Source organism: Heterocephalus glaber, unplaced genomic scaffold, assembly GCF_053883595.1.
Source record: "Heterocephalus glaber isolate CG9 unplaced genomic scaffold, H.glaber_assembly_v1.0 deba00000818, whole genome shotgun sequence".
In the NCBI taxonomy this organism is placed as follows: domain Eukaryota; kingdom Metazoa; phylum Chordata; class Mammalia; order Rodentia; family Bathyergidae; genus Heterocephalus; species Heterocephalus glaber.
In genome coordinates, this window is record NW_028258164.1 from 6543348 (window position 1) to 6567660 (window position 24313).

The 24313-nt window shown below is 37.6% G+C and overlaps 1 protein-coding gene across 1 annotated transcript in view; it reads right to left on the reverse strand.

Moving 5' to 3' along the window:
• Window positions 1-24313, reverse strand: part of Cd109 (CD109 molecule) — a 150033-nt gene that overhangs the window by 60937 nt on the left and 64783 nt on the right. Inside the window, exons 8-17 of the mRNA XM_021243725.2 lie at window positions 23879-23975; window positions 23475-23616; window positions 22495-22604; window positions 18022-18246; window positions 16759-16860; window positions 16604-16666; window positions 15016-15192; window positions 9707-9859; window positions 8922-8996; window positions 8446-8506 (exon numbers count right to left, since the gene is read on the reverse strand). Of these exons, the coding sequence (XP_021099384.2) occupies window positions 8446-8506; window positions 8922-8996; window positions 9707-9859; window positions 15016-15192; window positions 16604-16666; window positions 16759-16860; window positions 18022-18246; window positions 22495-22604; window positions 23475-23616; window positions 23879-23975 (1205 nt within the window). The remainder of the gene's footprint in view (window positions 1-8445; window positions 8507-8921; window positions 8997-9706; window positions 9860-15015; window positions 15193-16603; window positions 16667-16758; window positions 16861-18021; window positions 18247-22494; window positions 22605-23474; window positions 23617-23878; window positions 23976-24313) is intronic.

The window sequence follows — 24313 nt, forward strand, 5'->3', positions numbered from 1 at the left end:
AATACTAGATTTCCACATATCAAAGATTGAATGTAGACCCGTATCTCTCACCATGCACTAAATTGAAATGGGTCAAAGATATAAATATAAAAACAGAAACACTTAATCTATTTGAAGATAGAATAGGTTAGACTCTAGAAGACATAGGTGTAGGCAAAGACTTTATGAATAAAACCTCGATTGCACAGGAAATATTACCAAAGAATCACCAACTGGGATAACATCAAATTTAAAAACTTCTGCATAGCAAAAGAAACCACCAACAGAGTAAAGAGACAACCTACAGAAAGGGAAAACTTTTACCAGCTATTCCTCAGACAAAGGACTAATATCTAGAATATATAAAGAACTCAAAAAAATCGGACCCCACCCCAAATTCAAAGACCCATTCCAAAAATGAGCATCTTAAATGAATAGACACTTCTCAGATGAAAAAGTACAAACAGCAAATAGATATATGAAAAAATGTTCAATATCACTGGTCATTTAAGAAATGCAAATTAAAGCAACTCTGAGATTTCATCTCACTCCAGAAAAAATGGCTATCATCAAGAAATCAACCAATAACAAATGCTGGCGAGGCTGTGAGGAAAAAGGAACCCTTGTTGGTGGGAGTATAGATTGGTACAACCACTATGGAAAAAAGTGTGGAGATTCCTCAAAAAACTAAAACTAAAGTTTCCATTTGACCTAGCTATTCTCCTTTTAGGTATCTTCTTGAAAGACTTACAAGTATCATACCACAGTGATATATGCACACCCATGATTATAGCAGCACAATTTATAATAGCTAAATTTTGGAAATAGCCCATATGCTCATCAATAGATGAACAGATAAAAAAATGTGGTATTTATATACAATGTAGTACTACTCTGCCATAAAGAAGGATAAACTTGAGTCTTTTGTAGGTAAATGGATACACCTCAAGACCATAATTTTAAGTGAAATAAATCAGACATACAAGTTTAAGTATCACATTGTTTTTCTTGTACGAGAAACCCTAAGGGTAAACAAGGAGCAAAATGGAGGACAGATATTGGAAACAGGAAGAACATGTTCAAATAGGAAGGGGAACAAGGAAGTGGGGACAGAGAGAGAAGGGATTTAAAAAAACAAAGAATGGAAGAGAAAAAATGGAAATAACACTTTTGTGAATGGGGAGGAAAGGAGAACGGGAAAAAAAGATAAGACATATTAGGTACAGGTTCAAATTCTCTCTGATTAATGTGAGCACTATGTATGGCGAATATGTGCTAATAAAAAAAATTTTTAAACTGGGACAGTGATACCCCTAACATCCCCAGTGGAGAGAAGCAGAGCTCAGATATTGTGTATTTACAGCAGAGTTGCAGTGCACAGGGTTAAGTAGGTGTGGTGCTGGGAGTTTGTAAAGTTCTTATTGCTTCTATTTATGCAGCACAGCAGGAAGCACAGTCCTGTGATTCTTTTGCAGCCCAAGGATGGGTGCAGCAGGTGGGAGGACCAGAGAAGTGAAAAGACCTCCTCAGTCTTCTCCCTCAGGGGAGACCCAAATTAAAGCTCGGATGTCTGATTTTTAGTAGAAGCTTTTGCATACCGCATCACCTGGCTGGTCCCTCCTGTTAGGAGGTAATCAGCCTGGAGCTCCTCTATTGCCCACTAGCCCTACAAAACCCACCAGCCACCCACGCTTCATACTCCAGTCCTTTCCAAAGTCTGCAGTGCACGCCCGGGCTACTCTCTGCCCACTTCACTCCCACCAGCTGAGTTAAGCACTTCAAGCCTGCCACTTTTCTTTCATATTGACTTGTAATCTAAATATTACATAAGTCAAATAAATATGAGTATGAGTAAACTGTATTTTAATATGAAACAAAGAAAGGATATGCTAAGAAAAGTTTCCATTTTGCCTAAAGTGGTTTGCATTCCATTTTCATTAAGCTTCCAAATGAAAAGCATCCCACACCAGAGGGGAAAAAGTGAGCCAAGTACAAAAACATATCCAGAAAATGACAGTGAGTATTAGGTAAAAGTAGTATAAATGAGGACAGAAAGAATGGTTGAGTTCAAATTTTATTTTATTTTTGTTCCATTAAGTTTACTGATACATTTTAGGTATAAAATACCGTTACATTCATCATTGGGATCTTGTACCTTTACATGACATATATTGGTTCTAATTTTTTTCCCCATTCCCCTGCCCTCCCTTCACCCCCTCCACCCCTCCCTATTTACAAAGACTTTGTTTCCATTTTTTTCCTTTTCTCACATATTTTCTTTTCCTTTCTTTCCTTTCTCCTACCCCTCCCACTTCCCCTGCTCCTTAGAACTTTTCTCCCTATTACACAATATCAATTACACATTTTTTAATTACAATATCAAGATTCAGAGCACATTACCACAGATTTTACAGAATTTAAAAGGATATAGAAAGCATATTACAAAAATCTTTTTTGAAATAAATTTGACAACTTCTATGAAGTGCCTTGGAAGACAAATTAATGAAACTGATTCTGGAAGAAATATAAAATTTGAATAGCACCTATTAAAGAAAGTATAATCCCAACTTGAAAACCTACAGGTTCATATACATTTTAACTGATGAATTATATCAAACATTTAAAGCAGAAAAAAGAAGGGACACTTCTCCCCTCATTTTAGGAAATCAACATTGTGCTAATCCTAAAACTGGATAAAGATAATAGAAGAAAAAAGTATGAACATAGATAGAAATTTGTTTAACAAAACAAACTATTAGAAGTCAGATCTAGCAGGATGTAGAAAGTGGTTTTATTATAGGGAAGGCAGTGTTGGTTCCGCACTGGAAAATCCACCCCTAGAAGTCATGATTTTAACAGAGGAAAGGAAAAAGCCATATGATCCTGTCAGTAGCTGGAGAAAAAGTATTGGACTAAATTCTACAGCTGTTCGTGTTAAAAGCTATCAGGAGACTAGAATTAGAACAGAACCTTCTCAACAGATTAAAGACATGTACTCCATACTTCCAGCAAAAATGCCTTATATGAACGGAAAAGATACAATGCTTTCTCCCTAAGGTGGGGAACAAGGGCAAATATGCTTACTCTTCAGCTGTCCATTAAACTTTGAAACATAGGCCCAAACCAAAATAGTCTGGCAATAAAAAGAAACAGATAGCATAGGATTGGCAAGGTAAAAGTAAAATCTTTATATGCAGATGAAATGATCATCTACAGAGAAAATACTAAGAAATCTCTAAGATCCCCTAGGACTTGTATTTGAATTTAGCAGAATTCGAAAACACAAGGTATATATAAAAATTCAGGTCTATGTATACTTGCTATAAATGAAGAATTGGATATTGAAATTTAAAAGTTATGTAGGAGTAAAGAGGATCTAGAAAAGTAAAAAGAAAAATAACGGTGTTGGAAGACATTTATTACCTAATTTTAAGACTTCCTCTAAAGCTACAGTAATCAAGGCAATGTTGGCATAAGGAAAGACATATAGATCAATGGAATAAAACAGAATCTAGAAATAGAACCACACATATATGATTTTTGAAAGATTATTTAACATTAACATTTTATAGAACATAAACTCAAGAGCAGAGGAAAAGATAAGGGTTTTCAACAAATAGTACTAGAACACCTAGTATCCATATGTAAAAAATTAACCTCAACCCTTTATTTCCATACATAAAAATAACTTGAAAGGATCTATGAACCTAAATAGGAAAGACTAAAACTATAAAACTTTAAGAAGAAATTATAAGGGAAAATGTTCATGAATTTAGGGTAGGCAAGAATTTCCTAGGATATAAAACACATGATGTATAAAAGAAAAAAAATTGATAAATGAGATTCTATCAAAATTTCGAACTTTAAAAGACATTGTTAAAGGCCAGAGATTTAGCTCAGTGGTTCTAGCGCCTGCCTCACAAGCGCAAGGTCCCGAGTTCGATCCCCGGTACCAAAAAAAAAAAAAAGACATCATTAAGAAAATGAAAAGTAGGGTCGGGTTTTAGCTCAGTGGTGTCGCTGCCTGCTGCACAAGCACAAGGACCAGAGTTCGATCCCCGGTACCAAAAAAAAAAAGAACTCTTACAGCTCATTAATAGACAACCCAATTAAAAAGTAAACACAAGAAGATGATAAATAGCCAGTACAGAACAAGGAAAGGTGTGCAACACTAGAATCAGAAAAATACTAATCAGTACAATAACGAGATTGTATTATACACTCATTAGGGAAATTAAGTTAAAAGTTTTAAAAGAACAAATGTCAGTTTAGGTGTGAACCGGTTAGAACTTTCTAATACTGCTAATGTGAAAGTAAAATGATAAAGCCATTTTGGAAAATAATACAGAAACTTCTTGTATTACTGTTAAGAACCAACAGTTCTGTTCTTAAATTTTTACTTAAGAGGAATAAAAACACATGTTCACAATAGATTTGTACATACAAGTTGACTATCCCTTATCTGAAATTCATGGGACTAGAAGGGTTTCAGATTTTGGTTTGAAATCCACTTGATTTGCAAAGAGGATAGCTACTCCTGATTTTTTTCAGGTTCCTGTCACCCAGAGTATCGTTTTCCACCCTTTAACTTTCAGTCTATGAGTTTCTTTTTGAATTAAATGTGTTTCTTGTATGCAGCATATTGCTGGGTTTGCTTCTTGACCCATTTTGCCAGTCTATTTCTTTTGATTGGTGAATTGAGACCATTAACATTGATGGTTATAATTCATACATATTGACTTATCATTGTCTTGACTTTTTCTTTTTGTTGGATTCTCCCCCTTTGCATTTAATTTCTTGTTTGTGTTCATTGGATTCATTCTGCTGGGCTTCCTGGGGTTGTGATCCTCATTGTCTTTTCCTAGGACATTGTCTAAAATTTTTTGGAGTGCTGGTTTGGTATTCATGAAGCTCCTAAGGGGCTCTTTGTCATGAAAGTATCTTATTTCTCCATCAATTTTGAAAGATAGTTCTGTAGGATACATCAATCTGGGTTGGAGGCTGTTTTCCTTTAGGGCTTGAAATACATCACTCCAAGCTCTTCTTGCCTTGAGGGTTTGTGTTGAGAAGTCGTTTGTGATTCTGATGGGCTTTTCTTTGTATGTGATTTGTTTCTTATCTCTTAACTGCTTGTAGAATTTTGTTCTTCTGTTGCATTTCTGGAATCTTAACTATTATATGCACATGTGTAGATTTTTTTTGATCACAGCTAGTTGGGAGTCCTATATGCCTCCCTTATCTGTATGTCAAGTTCTTTTCCCCTACTTGGGAAGTTTTCTGTCATTACTTCTGTGAACAGCTTTTTTATGTTATCTGCATTGAGTTCAAATTTTAAAATATCAAATTATGCCATGTTGAAGGATTTGGACTTAACCATTGAATAATGATTCAATGAAGGTTTTAAAATACATTAAAAACATGACCTAACCTATGTTTCATAGAGACAACTTTGGCATCAGGGTGAACAATGGCTTAGACCTGGGGCAAAACAAGGAGTTAGAAAGCTTCTGAGATGGTCAGGGAAAGCTGATGATGGCAGAAACCTGGCCAAGGTCAGGAGGTGAGAGACTCAGGAGCTGACAAAGCTCTGTCCCAGCATGGATGTCCCCATATACTGTGGAGGCCACTCCTCTCTGGCACTGCTCTTAGCACCATCCTCAGTGTGTGTCTTGGTTGGCTCTGCCGGCCAGCTGGGAATCCCCCCACGCCTTACCCATGTAAAGCATGCAAGTAAGATCATCATCACTCCCTATTGAATAATGAGTGAATGCCCTAGATCTAAGGGAAAGGATAAAAAGAGAAACTGCAGACTTACAAGTGCCAAACATGTGCTAAACACTTGGAGTTGTTGAAATAATACCCATATGTCAAACTGCATTTGTAGCCATTCCATGCAGGATGATTCTATGGTTTTGTATTGACCTTCATACCAATCCTACGAGACATGTAATATCATTCACTCTATCTTGCAAAGGAAAACTTGGGGTTTAGATAGTTTAATTAATTTTCCCAGGGTCAAAAGGCCAAAATTCAAAGCCAGGAATGTGTGAGAGTAAATTCCTTTCTTAGCCACTGTGCTACTTCATGAAGGAATTAAGTACGAGGTGTTAAGAATGAGTTCTGGAAAGAATTAAAGATGGACATCTGAGGAGGTGACTACTTTATTACAAGAGCTATGAAATTATATCAAGTCAAGGAACTGTATCAATTAAATCATCTCATAGGAAGAGCAAGGTTCTAAGGAGAGAGGTTCTAAACTTGATTTACGACACACTGGATTTGAGGTATTTGTGAGGCATCAAGGTACAGCAACAAAAGAGTAAGACAAATCATCGAGTTGTTCCAGAGTTGAGTGTAGTGAGGAAGATGTGTTGGAAGGACAAGCAACTAGGACAGAGTTCTATCAAAACGATTAATCTATGCTTTAGGTATTGGAGAGAACTAAAGGCAAAAGAAACCAATAACCAGAACTGAAAACCAAAAGACTGAAGACCAAAGAAGACAGATAATAAATGCAAAAGACGAAGGAAACATAAAGGAGAAGGTACAAGCATCGGAAACGTCAGAGGTACAGAAGTGTTCAGTGATGACCCTGCTCTGGGCACCACACGATGTGTCCACTAGGTGGTGCCAAACACACGGACCTTCAAATCCCCCAGTAAACAGCAGGAGTAACTCTGGAGTCTCTCGTGAGAATCAGCTGTATACAGATTAAAAAGGAAGCAGTGACATGAATGTTGAAGAAGCTATGGTTGAAATTTTGAGCTTCAAGTAATAGAGTGCTCTTAACTGAGGGCTGTTTAAATAAGGTCTGAAAATAGCCAAGCAAATCCTGGACTCATTTACCTACTCACCCTGAGCCAGAAAAGAAGCAGAAAAATGAGTGTCTTCCACGTGAGAGAGTTTCCAGGGTCATAATATGCTAGTGGGAATGTCAGGTTTCTCCTGGAGTTTCTCGGAAAAGGTACAGGACAGAGTAAGTGTACTCATTCCTTGGTATCCCTGGGCGATTAGTTCCGGAGCCTAGTGGATACCAAAATCTCCAGATGCTCCATCCTCTTATTAAAAAATGGTATGGTATGTGCAGATAATCTACACACTCTCATATGCTTTAAATCATCTCTAGGTCACATATAACACCTAATATGATTTAAATAGTTGTTATACTGTGTTGTTTAGGGAATGATAACAGGAAAAAAAGAAAACCTCAACATGTTCAGGCCAGAAATCCTTTTCTGATACTGAGGATTGAACCCAGGGCCTCTGCATTGAGCTACATCCTCAGCCATTTTTGTAAATTTTGAAACAGAGTCTCACTAAATCACTAAGTTGCCCAAGCTGGGCTAGAACTTTTGATTCTCCTGCCTCAACCTCCTAGAGTGCTGGAATTACAGGTGTGAGCCACCACACCCAGCTCAAACACTATTTTTAAAAAATATTTTCAATCTACAGTTGGTTAAATCCACCAGTGTGGAACCCTCAGATACGGAGGCCCAACTATGTTACTGACAATAAAATGAGAATTACAGTGAGCATCAGCAGGACCTGGTAAGCAGAGCAAAAGCTGTGACTGAAAAATGGATAGATGTTTGGAAGACTGTAGGACAGAGAATTCTCTGAGGAAAGCTGAATGCACCACGTGTTTTAAATACATAGAGGTCATGATAACTTGCTAAATCTTCAAGACTGTGAAACTCTCTTTTCAGCTGCAGCACAGGGGCGGGGTTCTCTGTGGTGGCAAGAACAGCCCAAAGCCAGGCAGTGGGGCTTGGTGCAGAGTAATTGAGAACCCTGACAGAGCAAGGATGGCGACAGAAATGGTTACAAATCTTGAAGATGCTTTCCAGCTAATATACTAGTATGATTTTACCCAAAAAAAAGAGAGAAACTTCTATGTTAACCATTCTTACATATGTATTTTTTTCAGTCAAAACATTCTATGAGGCTGAGGGAGAAAAATCACAAATCCAAGCCCAGCCTACGCAACTTAGCCAAACCTTGTCTCAAAATAAAAGGGGGGTTGTGGCACACTGGTAGAGCACCCTAGATTCAATACCCAGTACCAGAAAAGAAAATAATGACTTCTCTCTAAAAGCATACTTCTTATTCCTCCTTGGCCAACATGTTGTAGCAATTCATGGACTGGGGATACAGAAATGACCCTCCTTGGAAGAAGGGGGAAGGAGGGAGAGGAAAGGGTAGAGGAGGAAGAGGAGAGGGGGAGGAGGAGGGGAAAGGAAGAGGGGAGAAGAAGAGGGATCTTCCAATACAACCTCCTCAAAAAATTACAAAAAGCAAATGGGAAGCATTCATTTCAAATATCAGATAGGAGCTCAGATGAGCATTGCATGTTCTTTCCCAATATTTTCGCACACAAGCAGAAAGGACTCATACCTACATGAATGCTGTTAAATATGCAAAGTAAAAGACAAATATTTTACAAGCATATGGCCAAGTCCTACTTACAAACACCGTCAATATAATCCTTCACAAGGATTGCATCCGTCAACACCCAGAGGCCACATTCCTAAAAAAAGTAATTTTAATTTTCTTTTAAAAGTTTACATATTCTCTAACCACATTTAAGTGTCTCATACTCTGACTCACTCTTGATCATTTTTGAGAGCCTAGATACATACATTCTCATTTTCTCTCTCCCCCCAACACACATATACATGTATAAACAGCTATTTCAAAGTCAAAGATAAAGGAAAATAAGTTACTTGTTTAATGATAATTTCATTAATCTTTCTAATGGAATGTTTTTATTTGTTTTTAAAACTGAAAGGATTATCTCTCCTTTAAGATTACACTTATTAACAGTGTACTCAGTGACACATTAACAAAAGATTAACATTTCATATTGACCATTAACTTTGACAGTGTTTCCAATAGTAACATGTATTAATATCCTTTCAAATTATATAGCAAACTAAACCTACCTGAAAGACAGTAAAAGAATTCATGAACATGCCTATATAATATCCTGTGTTATAAAGTTCCAACTCACGGACCACCTACAAAGAACATAAAATACACAGAATGAATGGATTCACATCAATGTCTCATGATATTTCTTATGAATAACTTACATTAGACATGGCCCCCATACTTATCAACTGGAAAATGATACAAATCAAAGAGTAATAATGTGCCAATGCTTTGCTCATTATTCAATCCATCAAAATTATATTTCTTATTTAAACTTAGTTTGACTCCGCTCAGGAACCCAGAGTTCCTAAGAAGCGTGGCCTTGAGTTTTACCAAGGAAGAACTTAAATGTTACTGATTGACAAGATCAGCATATAGAGATCAACATTCAAAATGATCCATGGTACACTAGCAGAGAAAGGAGGGTGTAGTGTGGGGATGAAATGAGCAAAGTATGTTATATGCATGTATAAATATGCCAGAATGAAACCCACTACTTGTACAAGTAATGCGCACTAATAATTTTTACATGACCCCTATTTTTGTACCCTCCAGAGAGCACTCCTGCTATTTAACCTAAAATGGTATTTCTCCTGTAAGAGAAAAGACGCAACCCAACCACATAAGCTTCTTTCCAACATAACAACTGTGCACAGATTCTTTTCCACTTGGAGGTTTACTGGTTATTGGCTTATAAATGCACAGAAACTAATGAATTTCCCTTAAGTATTTAAACTAATGCAACTGCACTTTTCTCTTCTAACATATATCTTTGTAATTAAAAAACTAAACTCACATTTTCCATTGTAATATCATTAGAGGTATTCATCAGATTCACACTTTTGTCAACAGCTACAATCCCAACAATGGACTCAGGCTGTGTTACAGAGATCCTAAGAGAGACTTTCTCTGATGGTTCAGCATTAGGTTTACTCCAAAATAGCTTTATCTAACAAAAGGAGAAAGTACAATTAGTTGATTTCATGTTTTAAAAGCATTCTTTACATATCTTACCAATAGCAGATCAATAACTCAAAGTCTAAAAAAGAATGTATATTTGCCTTGGCCGAGGGGTAATTCTAAAACCACTCACAGCCTTCTCCAGGAAAGGAATAAAGCAACTGCACTGCCCAGCATCTGCAAGTCCTGAACTGCCTCCTGGTGGGTGGTAGAAACCCTAAATATCCTTCACTTCCAGCTGTGTTCTTCCCTCTCTCTCTCCTACTCACAGCCCAGCTGGCATAGGACAGGAGACAGCAGGGTCCCATGTGTCTGGATAAAGAAGACACACGTGCCTCCATGTTGATTTGGGCTGAGGAATGAACATGGGAGAATCTGGAGGGCTCACAAGATGACCTGGGTTGTGGGGCGGTCAGGGGTCTCCACAGCTCTTCTGTCAGCTCACTTATCAAAGCATGGTCCCAACAGTGCAACAAATGGACCAGTGCCCATCACCACTACTGAACCAAAGCCTTATCCAGCACCCTCCCTGCTGAGGCCTCTCTTTCCTCCAGCCCCATCTTAATATTGCCAACTCCTTGGCAAACAGAATACAGAGCTTCATCAAGATCATACACCCTGATCAAGTCAAATTTATCCCAAGGATGCAAGGATAGTTCAACATCCGTAAATCAATAAATGTAATACACTATATTAACAGAGTCAAGGACAAAAACATATGATCATCTCAATAGATGCAGAAAAGGCATTTGACAAAATCCAACAGACATTCATGATAAAAACCCTACAGAAAATTGGAATAGAAGGTCTTTATCTCAACCTGATTAAGGCTATCTATGAAAAACCAACAGCCAACATCATACTAAATGGTCAAAAACTGAAAACTTTCACACTAAAATCAGGAACAAGACAAGGATGCCCACTATCACCACTCCTGTTCAATATAGTTCTGGAAACATTAGCCACAGCAATTAGAAAAGAAATAAAAGGAATAAAGATAGGAAAGGAAGAAGTTAAACTGTCATTATTTGCTGATGATATGATACTTTACATAGAAGATCCAAAAAACTCTTCCAAAAGACTTCTAGACTTAATTGACAGATTCAGTAGAGTAGCTGGATACAAGGTCAACACTCAAAAAACAATCGCCTTCTTATAAACAAATAGCAGACTCACTGAGAGAGAAATTAGAGAAATAATTCCTTTTACAATAGCATCTAAAAAAATGAAATATCTAGGAATTAATCTAAAAAAGGAAGCAAAAGACCTCTACATTGAAAACTACAGCACTCTGAAAAAAGAGATCGAAGAGCATATAAGAAAATGGAAAGACAGCCCTTGTTCCTTGGGTAGGAAGAACCAATATAGTGAAAATGGCCATACTTCCAAAACTACTATATAGATTTAATGCAATGCCAATTGAAATTCCAACAATATACTTCACAGAACTAGAGAAAAAAAGTCCAAAAGTTCATTTGGAACCAGAAGAGACCTAGAATAGCAAAAGCAATTCTAAGCAACAGAGACATGGCAGGGGGGTATCACAATCCCCAACTTGAAACTATACTACAAAGCTACTGTGACAAAAACAGCATGGTACTGGCAAAAGAACAGACCAGAGGATCAGTGGAATGGATTAGAAGATGCAGAAACAACTCCAGACATACTCAGCCACCTCATCTCTGAGAAAGGAGCCAACCACCCTCATTGGAGGAAAGATAGCCTATTTAATAAATGGTGTTGGAAAAACTGGATTTCAACCTGCCAAAGATTAAAACTAGACCCATATCTATCACCATGCACTAAACTAAGATCGAAGTGGATTAAAGATCTAAATATTAAAACAGAAACACTAAACCTGCTGGAAGATAAGTTAGGAAGAACTCTTGAAGATGTTGGCATAGGAAAAGACCTTATGAACAAAACCTCAGTAGCACAGGAACTAGCAAAAAGAATCAATAACTGGAATCTCATCTTATTAAAAAGCTTCTGCACTGCAAGAGAAACCACCAACAGAGCTAAGAGACAACCTACAATGTGGGGAAAAAAATTTTTAGCAGTTGTACCCCAGACAAAGGTCTAATATCTAGAATACATAAAGTACTGAAAAACAAATCAGACCCCCCAAATTCAAAGACCCAATTCAAAAATGGGCATCTGAAATGAACAGACATTTCTCAAAGAAGTAAAAGCAGCAAATAAACATATGAAAAAATGTTCAACATCACTGGCCATTCGAGGGATCCAGATGAAAACAACACAGATTCCACTTCACCCCAGAAAGAATGGCTGGTATCAAGAAATCAACCAATAACAAATGCTGGCGGGGGTGTGGGGGGAAAGGAACCCTTCTCCATTGTTGGTGGGAGTGCAGACTGGAGCAAACACTATGGAAATCAGTATGAGATACCTCAAAGAACTAGAGCTGGAGGTCCCATTTGACCCAGCTATTCCCCTGTTATCCCAAAAGAATTTAAAAAATCATACCACAGCGATATATGTGCACCCATGTTTATAGCAGCACAGTTCATAATAGCTAAAGCTTGGAAACAGCCCAAGTGCCCATCAACTGGAAACTGGATAAAGAAGATGTGGTTTTTTTTATAAAATGGAGTACTACTCAGTCATAAAAAATGAGAAACTAGAGACATTTATAGCTAAATGGATGCATATTGAGGCCATACTCTTAAGTGACATAAATAGGACACACGTGTAAATACCAAATAGTTTCTCTAGTGTGAGAAACTGAAAGTGTAAATAAGGATTAAAATGATTAAAACAAATAATTGATAATTTGAAATAGGAAGAAAAGGTCCAAAGGGGTAGGGGAAGTGGGAGGGGAAGGGGAAAGGAGAGAAGAGAAAGGAAAAATTATGAGAAAAGAAATAAATGGAAACAAAGTCAATGTAAATAGGGAAGGGTGGAGGGTGTGAAGGGAGCACAGGTAATGTGGAAAAAATAAGAACCAAGATACATCATGTACAAATTCAAGCACCCAATGATAAATGTAAATGTACTGTATACCTAAAATGTACCAATAAAAGAATTTAAGCAAAAAAAAAAAAAAAAATATATATATATATATATATATATATATATATATATATATATTGCCCCCTCCTAGGACTGCACTGCCTGACCAAGGTAGATGGAATGCTGCCCTCAACTTGATCATGCTTTAAGCAGCTTCTCAGCCCAGACCTCCCATCTCTCGGAGAATTTGCTTTAGGAAACTTCTAACTGCAAAGTCTTTCTCTGCTCCATTCAGGTGTAAATCTCCCAGCTTCTTGCCAGTCCTACAACCCAGGAGTACTCGCTCAAGGACCCAGAAGCCATGTGCTGGATGTGCCATCACCCAGAAAGAAGGAGCCCAGCTGTTTTCCTCTATAGGAAGTGCGAGTCTGTGCAGTTGGCAGGCACAAAGGGCCCATCACAGCGACCTGCTTCCCTGTCACCCCTGCAGTGCTTATGTATGACCTTAGGCCATGCTTTAAAGCTCCCCTGCCTTCTGTTTCAAAGGACTTAATTCAGTCTCCTCTACTGCACTCTTCAATAAAGCCTTCCTCTCCTACTTACCTTGTTCCATGTAATTTTTCTCTCACACACCTCCCAAGCCCCTGTATCTAATCTGCCCTCTTCACCAAGCTGGACAGGGACCAGCAGGTAGGGGGAGCAGCATGTGGGAGATGCAGCCTTAGACCATGTAGTTCTCATTCTGTATCTGCACCTCAGAGACCCCGTGGCTTCACCTTACACTTCTGTGTGAATGATTTCTAAACCTATAGCTCTTGCCCCTTCCATATCTCCTTCATTTATTCCAGAGTTGTTCTTAGACATTAACGAAGATTCACTAATTTTCTCTTGCTTAAACACATTCCATTTCCATGTATGAAGTTCCTTTGTAAATGTGATAATTGTGATACAAAAAATAGAGAAAGATATATAAAATATATATACAAATAGAATTAAAACAATTTCCTAACTCATATATAGAAGAAATTTCTTGAAAAGACGCCAGTAATGCCCTCTGTTTCTTCAATGTTGCTGATCTTACACACTGTTCCTAGCTTAAGAGCCTGGTCTCAGTTTCAGATGTCTCCTTGCTGAAGCCTCTGTGACTGCTTTTTTAAAATTCACCTTTACCGGGTGATTCTTATAATCACTAAATATCAAAAGTTATGCTGACACTAAAAAATACAGTATCCTCTTCTTAAAAAAAAAAACTTTATCACAAAACAAAAAAATAGAAGTTTATATTATATTTTGACAAAGTTAGGGTTAATATGGGCTGGGGGCACAGCTCAGTGGCAGAGCACTTGTGGTCCTGGGTTGGATCCCCAGCACTTCAAAAAAATTAGAGGTAAAAATTCTCAACAAAAGAAAGCATGGATAACTGATGCTACATCTCAACATCTTAACAAACTAGTATTCTAAAGGTTTAAAAATGAATACTACAAGAACTATATTCTGCAAATCACTATTTTAAAATGATTATATTACTTAAGAGGACCTGAAAGGTCACAATTTTTAATGGATGCAATGGCTCATTCTGATATACATCAGACAATTCAATAACATTTATTTTGGGTTAAGGTCTAAGGCAGTTTCCTTTATAAGCTGGTTACTTAAGCTATAAAAAGCACTGGTGTGTTTGAGAACCAGACTCCATACAGCTCCTCACAAGCAAGAAGCTTACTGAAATGTGTCCCAGTTAGTTCCAGTAGATGAAAGAGATACACCACACCAGCCCTGCTTCCTCAGGGATCGTCTCAGACGGCCTCCCTCCCACACCCTCTGCTCACTCTCACGCCAGTGTGAACACCACACAAATACCAACTTGTCTCTGAATTAATTCAACACCAAACCAACACTGACTGACCATATGAAAAATCCTTGTGGATTTGTGTCAAATTTTAATGCCAAGAACCATATCTTCCAATTGAGACCCACAGGTTCCAATAATTCTGCATGGAAAATACATTTGCAGTAACTAAATATGGGGAGTTTTATCCTTTGTCCATAGTTCTAGAAGGGAGCAATAAATTTCCAAACAATTTGGTTTAATGATACTTTTGTAACAAACTACTACATTTATTGGAATTCACTAATGAGTTCTCTTTTAAATATTATTACCTTAAGTCTTACCTCATTGTTAAAAGCAAGCTGAACAGGAATTTTTAAAACATCATTTATAATTTCTCCATCATTTTCAACATAATACACAATTATACAGGCCTTTGGAGCCCAAGAATTTTCTGGTGTTAAAGAGAAGGTTGTTGAAGTTTGTTTGCCTACAGCCACCAATTGTCCCCTGGATACTACCTGAAAAAAAAAAATAGATGAGTTTAAGTTTTGGTTCTTTTGGGGGGTGCGGGAGTACCAGGAATCAAACTCAGGACCTTGAACTTGCCAGGCAGGTGCGGTACCACTAAGCTACATGCCCAGCCCTATGAGTTCAAGTTTTTGCTAAAGTTATTTAGATTACATTTATCATACTTTTTTATTAGTACATGCTTGCAGTACATAATAATTACATTCATCCTGGGGAGCTGATATGTGTACATTACACATCTTAATTATTTTTATGTTCCCTTCCACTTCTACATTTATCATACTTTTAACTATACCTAAATTCTCACCCTAAATCAGGTTCAATGCCTTTTTGAATACAAGAAAACCAACATGACAAACAGGGAGTATAAACTAGAAAGTAGAAAATGGTCAGAGTAAAGTGGTACTGATTGGAGTAACAGTAGCTTCATAGTAATGAAATTGTTTTTAATTCAGTTTTAAATTCTTTTTTGCATTTTTAGTTTTTAATGAACACATAATATTTGTGCATATTATGGGTTACAATGTGATATTTCAATACATGTATACAACATGTAATGATCATACTAAGGTACTGGCAACTTAAAGTGCAACTTAAAGGAGGAGAGGGTTATTTTGGCTCATGGTTTGAGAGGATTCATATGGTTGGCTGGCTCTAAAACAGAAATGGTATGGTGGGGGAAAGCTGTTAAAGCATGGCAGCTAAAAATCAGACAGAAGGGAAAGAACTAAGGACAAGACTACAAACGCTCTGCCAGGTCACGCCCCAGGCGACAGCCTCCAACCAACCTCCACCTCCTAAAACATGAGAATTAGGGACATTTTAAACATCTCAGACTTAACCATAACATCGCCATAAGTAATATTCATTACTTCTTTCTGCTGAGAAAGGTTCTTTGTTTGGTCGGGAGGAATATAGGACTCCACTGGGACAGCTGGATTGGCAAAATTACAAGGCCATGGTGGCAATTTTATTTTCTCCTCATATTTTCTAATTTTCCACATAATGGGTGTGTGTTGCTTATTTAATGGAAATTTAAATTTTAAACATAAGGCAAAATTTACCGATTTTTAAATGGAAATGCAAATACAAGTGAAGAAAAAAGATTTTTTTTTGGTACCGGGGATCAAACTCAGGACCTTGCGCTTGCAAGGCAGGCAGCGGAACCACTGAGCTAAATCCCCAGCCTCCAAAACAGATATTTTGATTCAATATAAAAAAGATAAGCTAGGGCCGGTGGTTCTGCCACCTGCTTTGCAAGTCCAAGGTCCTGAGTTAGATCCTGGGTACCAAAAAAAAAGATAGGCTAATATTTAAAAAGTAAATTTAACATTCATAAGTTAGACATCATTTAAGATGATTCTGTAATACAGCAAAATTTTAAATTCTAGAAGAGATTACCATATAGCTAAACTCCTTCAATTGCTTGTTGCCACTAACCACCAACTCAAAAGGTGATCCAACCTAGAAAAAACAACAAATCTTAATTAATATGACCATATCAATGGCAAGAGAGTCCAATTACATTGCAATTTCAAGTGAGTGTTAAGAATTACCTTTATATTTTCATATCTTGTCTTTAACTGGATGTATGTCTTACTAGGGGATATAAATGTGCCATGAACTTCCATGTTACTTTCACTGTTAAGAAAATGAGCCTATGACAAAAGGAAAAGAACTATAAATTTTCATCTTCAACTTTGAGGAAAGACCTGATGAACAATTACTGAAAGCCAAATTCACTTTTTTTCCATGCAGGAGATTACATTTGCCCAATGATGGTTCTTCATCATTTTATACCTCATACTATAAGGAATCTAGTAGTTTAAAAACATGAGAAAGGGTCTTCGCCATCATGACCTAGAGGAAAAAAGCACTGCCCCAACTTACTTCAGAAACAAAGGTATTTTATCAAGAAACACTTTGGGCTGAGAGAATAAATGGAAAAGCAGTGCTTTCCTTCCCTCCATAATATGCAGTTCAAATAAAAGCAAGAAATCAAACCCCTTACACTGGATTTACCAAGATTCAGAGTAAAAACCAAGTTGGACACAGGTCTGTAGGCCCATAGTTCAAGCTACTCAAGAGGCAAAGCAGGATAATCACAAGTTCAACCTAGCCTGAGCAACTCAGTGACATAGTTACACCCTGTCTCAAAATAAAACAATGGAAAAAATTAAATTTAAAATCTGGGGTTGTAGCTCAGTGTCAGAGCACTTGCTTAGCATATACAAGGCCCTGGGTTCAAAACTAGAAATCAGGGCTGGAGATTTAGCTCAGTGGCGCCATGCCTGCTTGACAAGCACAAAGTCCTGAGTTCAAGTTCCGGTACCAGGGAAAAAAACAAAAAGAAATCAGAGGCTCCATCTGTACAAAACATGCTCAGGCAGCCCCTGTCTAGGGCAAGGCTGAATGTTCAAAAGATAGGAACCATAAAAGGTTAAGATTCTCAGATGAGCCACTCTAGGAAAGGCAGCTCAGCAATGGTATATACATGTAAAAAATATAAATTCCTCTTGCATTTCAGCTCTAGTCAGAATAAAATGGCAGATGACTGGAAAATCAACCTAGATGAGGGGTTCAGGAGCTTCTCCACTATACCTTCACATTGCAATATTTTACTGTGCTCTTCCAAATGAACGTACAAGGGAGCATTCAGGCCACTGACATTACATTACTTCTAATGTTTTCTCCCATTTTTAAAAATAAAAATACAAGTCTATTTCCTACACACTGAATTCTGAAGGCAGGGTGCCTAGCACAAGATTACAACTGCAGGGGTGGTGTGGCCAGAATGCAACATGCGTAACAGCTGGCACCTTCACTTGTAGCTGGCTGGAACTGTCCAGGATTGGAAACTCAATCTTAAAGATTCCATCTGGGGGGACAGTGTAATTTGTGATGTGCGCAGCTTCCATTTCCTGATTTCCACTATTCCACCTGCTCCAGAGATAGATCCTGTTTCTCTGTGTCACTGCTATGACTACATTATTCCTTCTTTCTTCTTGAGTCAGTTGACTGCCATCAGAACGGGTCACCTTCACCTAATTGCCAAAACAGGACATTTTAAAAACAAGTAACAAGTAATGGATTTAAGCACAACTGAATCCAGTTTCCCTCTGCACTACTCCCATGAGACCAAACTCTCAACCATTACTGGCAGCATTCTAACCTTCACATTCAGTGGTCCTTCTCCAGGAGCCACCAGGGCCTTGATCACTGCCTTCTTAAAAGCATGGTTTCCTTGCTTCCACGGCCCATCACAACATCGCCCACTTACACTTCCCTTCTACACCTTCTCACTGTCCTTTTTTTTCCCCCATTAATTTTATTGGTGCATTTTAGGTATAAAATACAGTTACATTCATCACTGGGATCTTGTACCTTTACATGAGTCTCTTGGTTCTTATTTTTTTCCCCTTCCCTTGCCCTCCCTTCACCCCCTCCACCCTTCCCCATTTGCAAAGACCTTGTTTCCATTTTTTTACCTCTTCTCATATTTTTTCCTTTCCCTTTTTTCCCTTCCCCTACCCCTCACAATTCCCCTGCTCTTTTAGACCTTTTCTTCCTGTTACACAATATCAGTTATACATTTTTAAAATTATAATATTAAGATCTAGGAGACATTACCACAGATTTTACAGAATTTAAAAGGATATAGAAAGCATATTACAAAAATCTGTTTTGAAATAAGTTTGACAACTTCTAAGAAGTAACTTGGAAGACAAATTAATGAAACTAGCTCTGGAGGAAATATAAAATTTGAATAGCACCTATTAAAAAAAGGATATTCCTAGCTTGAAAACCTACCTATATGACAACAGCAGGCTCATAAACATTTTAACTGATAAATTATATCAAACAATTAAAGCAGAAAAAAGAAGGAACACTTCTCCCCTCATTTTAGGAACTCAACATTGTGCTAATCCTAAAACTGGATAAAGATAATAGAAGAAAAAAGTATGAACATAGATAGAAATTTGTTTAACAAAAGTAGTCCTTAAACAGACCGTATTTACAATGCATATAACCTATGACCAGAATATATAAAGAATTCTTAGAGCTCAATAATAGACAACCCAATTAAAATGTAGACATAAGCAGATGATAAATAGCCAGTATAGCACAAGGAATGGTGTGCAGCTCTAGAATCAGAAAAATACTAATCAGTACAATAATAAGATTGAATTATACACTCATTAGGGAGATGAAATTAAAAGTTTTAAAAGCCTTGTCATGACTTTTTCTTTTTGTTGGATTCTCCCCCTTTGCATTTAATTTGTCACGCCCAGTGGATTCATTCTGCTGGGTTTCCTGGGGTTGTGATCCTCATTGTCTTTTCCTAGGATATTGTCTACAATTTTTAGGAGGGCCAGTTTGGTGTTCATGAAGTTCCTGAGGTGCTCTTTATCATGAAAGTATCTTATTTCTCCATCAATTTTGAAAGATAGTTTTGCAGGGTACATCAATCTGGGTTGGAGGCTGTTTTCCTTTAGGGCTTGAAATACATCACTCCAAGTTCTTCTTGCGTTGAGGGTTTGCATTGAGAAGTCTGCTGTGATTCTGATGGGCTTTCCTTTGTATGTGATTTGTTTCTTTTCTCTCACTGCTTGTAGAATTTTGTTCTTCTGTTGGATTTCTGGAATCCTAACTATTATATGCCTATGTGTAGATTTTTTTTGATTAAGGCTAGCTGGAGTCCTATATGCCTCACTTATCTGTATGTCAAGTTCTTTTCCCCTCCTTGGGAAGTTTTCTGCCATCACTTCGGTGAAGAGTTTTTTTATGTCATCTGCACTCTCTCCTCTTTCTTCATTGACTCCAATCAGTCTTATGTTATTCTTCTTTGCATTGTCTAGCAGCTGCTGGATTGATTTCTCATGTTCCCTTACAATTTTAAAGCAATTTTTCTTTTCCTCCTCACTAACTGCAATCTTATCTTCTATATGTGAAATTCTATCCTTACATTGGTTCATTCTGCTGCACAGACTTTCAATGGAGTTTTTAATCTCTTGGAAATCTGTTCGTATCTGTTTTATGGATTCCATTTGTTTCCTATGTTGGGATTCCATCATGTTCCTCAGATCCTCTATTTTTTTATCTATGTCCTCTCTAGATTTATTAATCATGGCTTGCACCATGAGCAAAATCTTTGCTGTTATCTGAGTAATTATTTCTGATTTCATTTTTCCCAGATCCTCTTTTGTTGCCAGTTCAGAGAGTCCAGGTGGTTGGGTATTAGATTGTTCCATCTCATTTCCCTTTGAGGTTGCTGTAGGTGATCTGGAACTCTGTTTTTGAGGCTTGTTTATGTGTTTTCTCATTTCTACGGGGGGGGGGTGCTTCTGGCACCCACGAGGCTCACCTTCTCTGCCCTAGGAGCCTGGGATGGCAGCAGGGGAACTTCCTTCCAGGTGCTCGGACTGGCTGAGCTTCTCTCCTCACTGTCCTTTTTGGTTCTTCTTCCTTCTCTTTAAATGTGGGAAATTGTCAAGATCAAATAATCAGCTATCCATTTTCCTCTCTTCCTTTTCTCTCTGCTCATTCGCATGGCTTAGCTCATCTCTTTGTGACTGTATCCCAGATCAAAAATCTCCATCCTCACCTCACTCTGGAGCTCAGATGCAATGCCTCCAACTGTGTGGGAAATCTCTCTGTGGATGCCCAATCACCTCAAATACTGCACACCTAACACTAAGTAACCATCTGCCTTTCCTGTCTTTAGTAATCCCACAGTTCTACCAGTCAGTCTCTCTCCCTCTCTCTCTCTCTTTCAATTTTCCCTCCTTTCTTCCACATTCCCCATCCTTCTCATTCCCTCCTCTCCATTCACACAGCCATCACCTTAAGGCTGCTGGCCAGTAGCTCAGGCTGCAGCTGCTGCCACCCTCCCTCCTGCACTTAGCTCTGATCAGCGTTCCTCTAACAGCACATTCCTCCCACACCCATGAGGCTTCTGCACTTCTCATTCCACAGAGCATAAAGTTCAGACCCATTTGTAAGGCATTTAGGGTCCTCTACACCTCTCCAAGCTTCACCTCCAGATATATCACTCCCTGACACCAGCTACAGCTGTCGAGTTACTGTCATCTTAGCATACCCTGAGCTTGCCAACCCGAGCACTCACTTCCTGTCCCAGCTAACTTTGCTCCCCACCTTCTATCCCCACACCCAAACACTTAAACTTGTATTAATCTTCTAACAAATACTTCAGAGCTTCCTCTTCTGTAACAATCCCCCTTCCTATTCCAGAACCAACTCTCCCTCCTTGAACTCCCATTGTTTGACTCTACTCATTAGGAAACAACTTTGCAACCTGTGTAAATTATTAAGACCAATGAAATCAGATACCACCTAAACTTTCTCTTAATACATTAAACAAGGAGTGACCCCTTCTTTCTTTAAATCAAGGATCAGACAACTACAGCAAGCAAGCATGCCAATCCAGTATTTTTGTAAATAAAGTTTTATTGGAACATAGGCTTTCTCATTTGTCTACAAATTTGTTATGGCCACTTACATGCTACCATGACAAAGTTGAGTCATGACAGCACAGAATATGGCCTATAAAGCCGGAAAAGTTTACTGTCTACTCCTTTGCAAAAAAAAAAAAAATTCTGCTTTAAATACCTATAAAAATGAATTCATGATATAGCTTACTGGGCCTTGAGTTATGGTTCTGTGAATATTTTCTTATCATCACCACAAAAACTATAACTCCTGAGTCAAGATTCAGTCCTTCTTAGTCCATAAGCCCAGGCCTACTACATTGTCAAAATTCACTCAAGTACTACAATTTTTAATCTTACATATTTGCTAAAACTAAAATGATTAAAGTCACTTTAAAGGTCAAATTTTAATTAAAAGTTTTACCACCATCTAATTCCTTCAATTAATAAAAGCTTCAGGCCGGGGATTTAGCTCAGTGGTTTTGTTGCCTGCTGCTCAAGCACAAGGACCCGAGTTCGATCTCCGGTACCAAAAAAAACAAAAAACAAAAACAACAAAAGTTTCAACATACCAATCTACATCTAATAAATTCCTTGTTAAATAAATGTCCAGTAAAATGTTTTTGTTGTCATTAGGAACAACAATTTTTTTAAACTACACAAAGGTCATTTTGAAACAGTTCTCTATACCTCACATCCCTAACAAGGAGCTGAGCTATCACTTGTAATAAAAGTAATCTATTTACTTTTCAGCTTAAAATTTTTAGAAACGCACTGAAAATACTATTTTCTATTTTGTCTTATTAAATGCAGCAACATAGACCAATAATAAATATAACTTACAGTGGCTGTGAAGTTGAGAGACGGCTTCAAAACAGTGACATAATCAAAAAATTCAATGATGTAATCGTGTTGCTTGAAAAACACATTGGAGCTTGCATTTCTTGAGATTCCTATTTGGGGAATTGCACAATTTAGAATCCAAAGTAATATTTCACCAAGACCTTCTGTCCACCACATCTCTCCAAGCTAGAGGGGTTTAAGATCTCAGGGCACGGGAGCCTCGTTTCCATAATGACTTTTGATGCTAAGAGAGCCGCATCTTCCTATTGTGTTCTCTACAGACTCCTAAGCACCACCACTACCGGCTTCCCTCAGTGACATCTGCACCAGTACAGCAGAGTGACTAACCGAATAGTCTTTTTCTCCTTCAGTAGTTGGTTAAAGCTGCTGACATAGTAACAGAAAAGTCCAAATAATTAAGCATTTTCTTATTCAAAGAGAAAACTAGCCAGGCATAATGGCACACACATAGCTACTTGACAGGCTGAGGCAGGAGGATTGCAAGTTCAAGATCAGCCTAAACAACTGAGAAAGACTCAGGCTGAAAATAAAAAGGTCTATGGACATAGCTCAGTTCTCCCTCATTTCAATCCTCAGTACTGAAAAAAGGGGAAGGAGGACTCTCCGGAGCAGGTGAGATTTCAGACTATGTTAAGTGATGTTTGTAAGATAGAAGATAGCCAGCTGAAAATCTAGGCTTTTCTATGTGGTTTTGAGGCCAGAAAGGAGTAGAAATAGAAAAAAATTGCAAATAGCTATCACACGTGACTGAAGTACAGGCTCTCACAGAAAATTAGTTTCACTTTTATTATGAAAACATCCTGCAAATTAGATTAATTAATATTCATGACAATTTCAACATTAAATGGCATCTTTAGAAAGGCAACAAATGGCCCCAAATGGAAAGTGTTAGTTGTAGTAAGAGAAACGACAGAGCACAGCACTAAACAGCTTTACCTTTCGCTTCAAAGTCTACAAACCTGTATGTGATTCTGTCACTGTGGCTAGAATTTCTACTGGTCCCGGGGTGGACAGATCCATGTACTCAGAGAGCCCATGTGAAAAATCCATTACCTTTTTCATTTCTTCATCATTAAAAGAGAAGTTTGCAGATCCATTTATCTGTTTTATTTAAAAGTTCAATTTTATTTTTCACTTTAGCAATTCAAATTCTAGAAGTAAAACTAACCAAAGTCATAGTAATATGACATTTCTGTCTCCATTTTAATTACTGTGAGTGGGTAAATTCTGACTTGTCCAATTCTGCAAAGCTCTTGATTTTCTTCCACTCAGTTTTTGTTAATTCAGTACAAAAATCATATACCGAGAAAAAGTACACTTCAATTTTCCCCATTGGAAGTTACAAAATATCTGCAAAAGTTACCTTAAATGTTTTTGTAATATTTTTCTTTTCTCCCCAAAATGATAGAGGTAAAAATGTGAGTGTTATATCTCCTTTGACTGGTTTCCCATATGTATACCTGAAAAACAATGAACAATTTGGGGCACTTTAATTTTTTCTCATATTTTCAACTTGATATTATCAGAGGAACATAATAAAAATATTGCTTTCCAGAGTACACATTAGCAATCTGAGATAAATTAATTATACTAAAAACATAGCCCTGCTACAAATTTCTAAAAACTAAGCACACCAAGAAAGGTTCTTAATAAGTGGTAAGTGGTTCTGCCGCCTGCCTCACAAGCCCAAGGTCCCGAGTTCAATCCCTGGTACCAAAAAAAAAAAGTGGTAATCCTTGAAATTAAGTTTCCAAAATGGGAAGTTTTTTGTTGTGGTGGTGGGGTTTTTTGTTGTTTT